General features: G+C 58.2%; 1 protein-coding gene across 4 annotated transcripts in view; it reads right to left on the bottom strand.

The window, feature by feature from the left end:
* Positions 1 to 6,546, bottom strand: part of ADCK5 (aarF domain containing kinase 5) — a 22,794-nt gene extending 16,248 nt beyond the window's left edge. Inside the window, exons 1-3 of one of the 4 annotated variants that reach the window (XM_023188234.1) lie at positions 6,455 to 6,525; positions 2,292 to 2,415; positions 674 to 777 (exon numbers count right to left, since the gene is read on the bottom strand). Coding sequence is in view for 1 of the 4 variants with exons in the window: in XM_023188233.2 (XP_023044001.1) it covers positions 674 to 777; positions 6,455 to 6,466 (116 nt within the window). In the remaining 3 variants the exon portion in view is untranslated. Of the gene's footprint in view, positions 1 to 673; positions 778 to 2,291; positions 2,416 to 6,454 lie in introns of all 4 variants that reach the window. The other 3 variants (XM_023188233.2, XM_023188236.2, XM_023188235.1) reach the window with 3 other exon arrangements.
* Between the last annotated feature and the right edge of the window lie 2,432 nt (positions 6,547 to 8,978).

Here is an 8,978-nt window from a genome sequence, read left to right as displayed (position 1 = left end):
CATCTGTTTCTACACCCGGCCGCAGGCGCCTGAGCACACATCTGTTTCTGCATCCTGAACACTCATCTTTTTCTGCATCCAGCCACATCTGTCCCGGGGACACAGGTTCTCCTACTGCAGAGCTCTCGGGAGAAAGAGACCCCTGCCAGGTTCACCGAGCCAGTGGCACTCGGGCAGCTCACCCTGCCTGGCCGCGTTTACCCTCCACAGCCTTCCTGCCTTGCCACCATCCATCTGCCCACTGTGGTCCAGACTTGCTGGCCTCACGACCTGGTCTGGCCTTTCCTTCTGCTCAGAACCCTCCCTCCACATCTCTTCTTGCTGCTCTTGCTCTTGTGTGACCCCCACCTACAGTCACCCCGCCCTCCTCCAGGCTCTGAATGACCCGGTTTGCTCGTCAGAGCAGGCGCTCCATGGGCACCTCCCTGATTCGCTAGCTGTCCACTCTAAACGCTGTGGTCAGGGCGTGCCCACCCCTGGGCATAGTCCCATGGGTCAGGACCTGGGGGTCTCTAGTCCCAGCACACCGCACTGAGGAGCAAACATATCTTGTCTTGGTTGGGCGTACAGGAGAAGGTCCAGCCTTGGGCCCTCGACCGCCACCTCTGCATGCACACAGACACCATCCATGCCCGCCTGGGTGAGAGGCATGTGCCCGTGGAGGACTCATTACCTTGGAGGAAGGACCCTGACGTTTCTCCTGAAGAATGCAGCAGGGGACGGCCAGGGCTTCTGCCTGCTGTGCAGCAGAGCAGAGTGGAAATGGCAAAGCTGCAACTGCAAAGAGAGGAAATTGTGTGGGGTCGAACGAGGCCAGGACACGCCCCTGCCCTCAACCACTACCAGTGCTTACCCATGCTGGAGTCTGAGTCAGCCTAACCCTAAACCTAATGTATGAGTCCATTCTTACACTGCTCTAAAGAACTACCCAGGCCGGGCGCAGTGGCTCATGCCTTTAATCCCAGCACTTTCGGAGGTCGAGGCAGGTGGATCATCTGAGGCCAAGAGTTCGAGACCAGCCTGATCAACATGGTGAAACCCCATCTCTACTAAAAATACAAAATTAGCTGGGCATGATGGCGCATGTGTGTAATCCCAGCTACTTGGGAGGCTGAGGCAGGAGAATCGCTTGAACCTGGGAGGTGGAGGTTGCAGTGAGCCGAGATTGCGCCACTGTACTCCAGCCTGGGCAACAAAGAGAAACTCCACCTCAAAAAAAAGAGAACTACGGCCGGGCGCGGTGGCTCAAGCCTGTAATCCCAGCACTTTGGGAGGCCGAGACGGGCGGATCACAAGGTCTGGAGATGGAGACCATCCTGGATAACACGGTGAAACCCCGTCTCTACTAAAAAATACAAAAAAATAGCCGGGCAAGGTGGCGGGCGCCTGTAGTCCCAGCTACTCGGGAGGCTGAGGCAGGAGAATGGCGGGAACCCAGGAGGCGGAGCTTGTGGTAAGCCGAGATCGCGCTACTACACTCCAGCCTGGGCGACAGAGCGAGACTCAGTCTCAAAAAAAAAAAAAAAAAAAAAGAGAACTACCCAAGACTGGGTAATTTATGAAAAAAAACAGGTTTGTTTATTTTTTTTAATATGGAGTCTCACTCCGTCTCCCAGGCTGGAATGCAATGGCATGATCTCGGCCCACTACAATCTCCGCCTCCCGAGTTCAAGTGATAATCTTGCCCCAGCCTTCCGAGTAGCTGGGACTACAAGCATGCACCACTACATCCAGCTAATTTTTACATTTTAGTAGAGACGGGGTTTCACCATGTTGGCCAGGCTGGTCTAGAACTCCTGACCTCAAGTGATCTGCCCTCCTCAGCCTCCCAAAGTGCTGGGATTACAGGCGTGAGCCACCGTGCCTGGCCTGGGTTTAGCTGACTCATAGTTGCACAGGCTGTCCAGGAAGCATCACTGAGAGGCCTCAGGAAACTTAGTCACGGCAGAAGGCAAATGGGAAGCAAGCACTGTATGGGCGAGGCAGTGGGGGAGCGGAGAGAGGGGGCCAGCGAGAGCGCAAAGGAGAAAGTGTCACACACACACTGTTAACCCATCAGATCTGAGAACTCACTATCACGAGAACAGCAAGGGGGATCTGCCCCCATGATCAGGTCACCTCCCAACAAGCCCCTCCTTCAACACTGGGAATCACGACGCGGTGAGCTTCGGGTGGGGACACAAAGCCAGGCCACATCACCCAGTTAGTCAGCAAAGACTGTCAGCATCGCTGGGCTCACGCCGGGAAGCCAGGCCCCCAGGTTTGACTCCGGAATGGAAACAGGATCGTACCTCCCAGGAGGAAGGCTGAGAGTCACAGCACCACAGGAGAAGGCTAAACGCAGCTTAACCAGGGCTGGTGCCTCGGATGCTGACGGTTCACCAAACACCCCGTCTCTGAATGTCCCCTCAGTCTCTGCAGGAAGAGATGGCGTCACCACCTGGCTCATCTGGGATGGGACCCACCCCGTCCCTGCCCCTGCACTCTCTTGGCAGCACCCTGACCTGTCATTTACTATTTCCTGCTGCTGAGACCACTGACCAGTGGCCAGAGGAAAGCAGTCCTCATCTTAGAAGGAAGCGGCAACAGTGCCCAGCCACGGAATCAGACAGCAGATGCCAACCTTGAAGGTGGACGCCTGGATGGGAGGAGTGGCCTTGTAGGTCACTGTTCTGGCAGCAAATGAAGAAACTTACAATTTACTGAGACCCCACAGACGGGGACCCTGTACAGCTTCTACTTGGAGGAGGAGAAGACATGCCACAGCTAGCAGGACACACGTGAAGAAGCCCTTAGGGCCGGGCGCGGTGGCTCACGCCTGTAATCCCAGCACTTGGGGAGGCCAAGGAGGGTGGATCATAAGGTCAGGAGATCAAGACCATCCTGGCCAACATGGCGAAACCCCGTCTCTACTAAAAATACAAAAAAAGTAGCCAGGTGTGATGGCGCATGCCTGTAATCCCAGGTACTTGGGAGGCTGAGATAGGAGAATCACTTGAACTTGGTAGGCGGAGGTTGCAGTGAGCCAAGATCGAGACACTGCACTCCAGCCTGGGCGACAGAGCAGGACTCCATTTAGAAAAATAAATACATAAACAAAGAAGCCGCACCACAAGACTCTTGACACATCATGCTGCTTTATTTTTGTGACTATGAAAACACGACATAGAACTTAAAGTATAATTAAAGAGAAAGAAAAGAAAGAAAAGAAAAGAGAGGAAACACAGCAACACAGCTCTCACCGGAAACCTTGGTCTCCCAATCACACTTGACCTATGATGAGGTCTTACAACTCCCTCAACCCCAAATCCTCCAACTGAGAGCTCTTCTAACAAGTCAGGGTTTGGGGGGAAAGGACGGTGCAGAGCCAGTCATGCCCCCCGGCGCAGATGCTAACATGGTCCTCAACACTGGACCTAGCAAGGAACTGACTTGCCAGCTGGTTTCTGGCCAGAGCTCAGAGCCCTGGAGAAAATTTCAAGGACTCCAAACAACACGAAAGCCAAAGGGAAAAGTCCATGACCTCCTGTCCCTAGAGGATGAGCTGACAGAAACCTCTGCTTGGCGAGGTCACACCCAGCAAGTGCTGATTCACAAGGAAAACCCGAGGCAGCTGGGCAGTGACTTGTAGGTGGGTCATCCACCTGCTGCCTACCCAACCTGCACCTCCTGACACTGGCCACCTCCGGTGCCAGCGCGTGCACAGCCAGAGGCGCCATGACCAGGCAGCCGTTCCCAGGGACTGTGGAGAGACTCCGAACAGCAGCTTATAAGTGGCTGCGAGGGAGCTACCTCCAGGCGGGTATCCCAACCGCCACCCACCACATCTGTTACCAACAACGCAAGCTGCTTGCGTTTCAACGGCCTCCACTGAGTAGGTGAGGCCGGGAAAGTCATGGCTATCTGATCGTTATCTCCAACAACAGTTTTCTGCTCTCTCCTCAGGAACCAGCACTGCAGGTGCTCCAGCTGCGTCTCTCACCCCTATTCTCATCCAGGACAGAGATCCCTCCAGTAGACCCCGGGCCACCATCACCCTGCCCTGGTCCACCAGCAGCCTCGCTCATGCCCACGCCCGGCTCCACCTTGCTCACCGTGGTCCTATCCTGCCACTGCCCTCACCACACACCAGCGTGACTATTAACTTACAGAATCTGTCTCCCCACTAGACCGTGAGCAGGGCCACCTCTCACCATCCCTGAACAAGCAGGCACTCGATGAATGCCTGCCGAATGAGACCAACAGCTGTGAAGCACAGGACTGAACAGAACCCCACATGGCCCGCCAAGCAACAGGCAGCAGGTCACAGGCAAGAGATGGCAGCAGCCCCTGCCTCAGGCTGGTCCTGGACACAACCCAAGTGGACAAGTTCTTGTGCTGATAACCCACAGTGCCTGCCAGGGCCCATGAGGCTATGCAACAGCCTAGCTCCTTTGATTGTGGGGTGCCCAGCACACCCAGACTATCCTCTCTGAAATTCCATCACACAGGAGAGGTCCCCAAGGTCCAGAGAGATTATGGGTGGGGGGCAAGCCTGCAGCCACACCTCCCAGAAAGACTTCCCAGAGCCCGATTCAGGGCAATTCTCATATGACACACAGCCCCAACCTCACCCAGAACATGACCTCTAAGCTGCTAGAAGATAAGCAGTCTTTTAGAAGGTGGATCCTCAGGGCCTTCCCCCCACACTCCTGAGCCATCCCTGGTGACACTTATCCCGGCAGCTCCCCTCCCTTCCAAAGCCTTGCAGTTTGGACAAGATGAAGCGAGTGCTCTCTGCCCCAACCTCTCATGCTTTCCTACAGTGAGAGTACAGTCGGTCTGCACACACAGAAACAACCCCCTTTCCAGAGTGGCTTTAGACCACAGCTGACTACCTGGAGAGCAGCAAGTGCCTGAGTGGTAACACTCACACAGGTATCACGAAGTTCACAACCAAAGGGCGTGCTTTGGCCGCAGAACCACGTGCGTGTTCCAGCGTGTCTGGTTTTCCAGCACCTGCAGATGAGGAAGATGCAGGGCCCACAGACAGGCGCGTCCGCAGCAGTGAGAAGCAACTGCGGAGTCTCAGAAAAACGCCAGAAACTAAAAACCACGAACGGATGACCAGAGCCTGGGGAACCCAACAGCTCTGTGCCCCTCAACAGGAGGGGAAACTGAGGCACATAACTGTCCCCAAAGTTAGGAAGAGACAGATTGGGAGTCTGGGCGGGGTAAGTGGGTCTGCCGACCACACATGCCGTCCTTCTCCCAGGGTGTGTGACCCTCTCAGCCTCAGGCAGCCCTCAAACGCAGACCGGACCCAGCCCTGCTCACTGGCCATGAGCAGCTCCTAACCAGGGGCTAAACCAACCTGTCCACTCGCTGGGGTTGGGGAGGGACTGAGTGACCTGCGCGTGGGAAGACTTTGTCACCTGAAAGGTGCTGCACTGAAGGCCACCTCCCAGTCCCATGAAGCACCCTGGGGCCACACAGCTGGGCTGGGGCACGAGTGGGCCGTCCATCCGTGCTATTAATAGCAGACCGTCAAGGATAGCTTATCGCCAAACACAAGCTCTGCTGACATTCCAAGAAAAAAAAGGAACGGCGCCGGGAGCCCCTTCGATCTCTTCGGGACGGGGGTGGGTAAGATGCGTGTCAAGGCCTCTGCCCCGCCCCCTCGGAGTCCTAACCGCAAGGACAGTGGAACGGGACCCAGAGGCCACGTGGGAGCGGGGAGACGCCGAGGGCCTGAGAGAGGGGGCCTCGGAGCCGTGGGGAGCGCGCCCCTAAGCCGGGGCAGGGGCGCCCAGAGCAGAGCCCGCCCTGCAGCCGCCGCCCGCCCGCCCGCCGCCTCAGGGCAGGGCGGGCCCGGCGGGGAGGCTAGCGAAGGAGGTCCGGGGCAGCAGGCTGGGCAGGGAGGCGTCCGTGACCCCGGGAGGCCGCCTCGCGAGGGGAGCGGCGCCAGAGGCTTCCCTGCGGAGCCCCTGCCCTCTGGAGACCGCGCTCTACGGGGCGCCAAGCAGCCGCCTCTGGGCTGGGCGGAGAGGCCCCTGCGGCTCCCGGTGCAGGCGGCGTCAGGGCTGCGGGTGCGGCTCCCGCCTGAAATCCCAGCTCTCGGGGAGGCTGAGGCGGGCGGATCGCTAGAGCCCAGGAGTTCGAGACCAGCCTGAGCAACATGACGAGACCCCGACTCTGCTAAATACAGAGTTGACGGCGCGCGGTCACGCCTGCGGTGTCAGCTACTTGCAGGGCCGAGGCGGGAGGATCGCCTGAGTCCGGGAGGCGGAGGCTGCGGTGAGCGGACATCCCGCCACTGAGCTCCAGGGCGACAGAGCGAGACCTTGCCTCAAAAAAACAAAGAGGGAAAAAGAGCCCCGAGGATCTCCGGGGCGGGGTCTGGGGACCTGCGGGTCTCGGGTCACTGGGGTTGGTGTGCAGGATCTCGGGCGCCCCGGGCCACGAGGGTCCTCACCGGTCGCCACATCTCCGACCACCGCTCCGCTCCGCTCGGCTCGGCTCCGGCCCGGCGCGGCTTTGCGTCTCGCAGCCCAGCAGTCCCTGCGGGAGGGCGCGCAGTGCGCATGCGCCGGAGCCTAGCGCTCCGCCCCGTGGGCGGTGGGCGGGGCTGCAGGCCACGCCCCGGTCCGTGCCGGCCTCCGCGGCAGGGCAGCGTCCCCTGGCGGCCCCCAGAGGCGGACCTTTTGGCGCCCGGACCGCGCCCGCCTGAGAGCGGAGGGTTCCAGTTCCGCACTGGGCGCACTGCGCATTCCCGGGCAGGCACCTGCAGGAAGAACTGCAGTGAGAAGCACGTGGCTAATCCGGGGAGGGCTGAGGGCTTCCTGAGGTATCGCCCCCTCCTCAGCACTTCGTGCTAGTGTGATTAGAGTGAATCTCTTTAACCTGAGGACTCCAACGCACCACCTGCTTGTGCGAGGGCCAAGGAGATGCCTCTCTGACTGGAAACTGGAAGACAACCAGGAGAGTGGCCACAGGGGTCCTGGAGCAGCTCCTGTGCCCATGGGGAGACCTACCCAGGGCCAGGGCTTCAGATTCTGGGGTCCAGTTTGCAGCCCCCCTTGGTCCCTGTCACTTAGCTTATGGGAACGTCAGTGACGTCACAGCCTCCTGCAGTGCCCTAAGCTACTACTTCTCACTCTGTGACAGCCCTGGCTGGGTAGGGGCGCAGGCCCGGGCACTCCATGCAGCCAGCAAGGCTGCTGATGGACTGACGTCACCGTCCCCGAACAGGCCAGGGATCCTCGGGTGCCAACACGGGTCCTGGCACTTACTGCCTGGAAGCCCTCCTAGACCCCACTGGGAGCATGAAATAAAACACCGTCCTTGTGGAATCCACCAGGGCTCCTGAGCCAGCTTGGCCTAAGGGTGCCACAGCAGCTGGAAGTGGGAGGTTTTCAGGCCTGGAGGCCTTTTCGCAACTCTCACAAGTGGCTCCTCCTCCTCCCACAAGCGGCCCCTCATCCTCATCTTCCTACATTCCTCTTGCTCCTCCCACTGGGACTGAACCCAAAGGCATCTCTTCAGTGGGGTGGTCCCAGCCTAGGGAAAGCCGGTGCCTCCAGCCCTCTAGCGCCCCTTCTGTTATGGCATGTCTCCTGTGATGTCCGTCATCCCCAAGGTCAAGTATACTGTGCTCAATGATTCTGTGTGCCCTGCATCACTTTGCTAGCAGGACAGAGATTGGCCTCTAGTCTTCAGTCCCTCATCCCCAAAGCCCAGACTAGAACTTGACAGATGGACCTGGGGCCCCTCCCAGAGCCGGGCTTTGTGGTGTGTTCTCATTTGCTAACATCTGCCTTCCCCAGCAACCTTTCCTGTATAATGAAACAGGTCCAGAAGAGCCATGTGGGCTGACACAGTAAGGCCTCCAGGCATCTGTGCTGTGACGTGAGCAAAGTGTGAGCTGCAGGGCGGGATATGCCATGCCTTGCCTAGGGGCCCGGGCACTGCCATCACAGGGAGCCTTGGCCATCAAACCGACATGGTTGCCCCATGGTGGGAAGGGTTGGGTGGAGGACTCTGCCACCCACTCTTGGGAGACACCCCCAAAATGAATGAAGGAATGACCTCTGTCCTGTTTTCACATCACGGGAGCCATACTGTGGTCTAGGGTCCTGCCCCGACTGCAGGGCCCTGGATGGGGTGTGACATCCTGCCCCTGAGGGTGAGGCGGGGAGTCGATGTCACACAACTGAGCCACAGGGCCCGGGGACGTGGTGAAAGCCTTCCCCAGGACCCAAGTGCCCACAGCCCCTGCCCCTGCCCCATCCAAGCCCAAGAAATGCAGCTCACTCCAGCCTTTCAGTGCAGCCCCGCTCTGAAACCCATCCGTCACCTCCCAGCACTCTCACGTTCCCAAAACCCTGTGTTCGTTCCCAGTCTCTTTGGTGTCCAAAACTGTCATTAAAGAAAGAAAGGGCTGGGCGCAGTGGCTCACGCCTGTAATCCCAGCACTTTGGGAGGTCGAGGCGGGCAGATCACCTGAGGTCAGTTCGAGACCAGTCCAGGCAACATGGTGAAACCCCGTCTCTACTAAAAATGCAAAAATTAGCCGGGCCTGGTGGTGTGTGCCTGTAATCCCAGCTACTCGGGAGGCTGAGGTGGGAGAATTGCTTGAACCTGGGAGGCGGAGGTTGCAGTGAAGCGAGATCAAGCCATTGCACTCCAGCCTGGGTGACAGAGCGAGACTCCGTCTCAAAAAAAAAAAAAAGAAAAGAAAAGAAAAAGAAAGAGAAGGTTAAATAGGTGTTAAGAAGCGTGGCTCTCACATAACTATAAAATGAGCACGTGTTCATTTCATGTCTCCTGAGCTGAGCACTGTCCCCCAAAAGAGCCCTAGGCTGGGCGCAGTGGCTCACATCTGTAATCCCAGCGCTTTGGGAGGCCAAAGCAGGTGGATCAGGAGATTGAGACCAGCCTGGCCAAGATGCAGAAACCCTGTCTCTACTAAAATACAAAAAATTAGCCGGGTGTGGTGG

The sequence above is a fragment of the Piliocolobus tephrosceles genome, chromosome 7 (assembly GCF_002776525.5).
Source record: "Piliocolobus tephrosceles isolate RC106 chromosome 7, ASM277652v3, whole genome shotgun sequence".
In the NCBI taxonomy this organism is placed as follows: domain Eukaryota; kingdom Metazoa; phylum Chordata; class Mammalia; order Primates; family Cercopithecidae; genus Piliocolobus; species Piliocolobus tephrosceles.
This window is presented reverse-complemented; position numbering and strand designations above follow the sequence as displayed.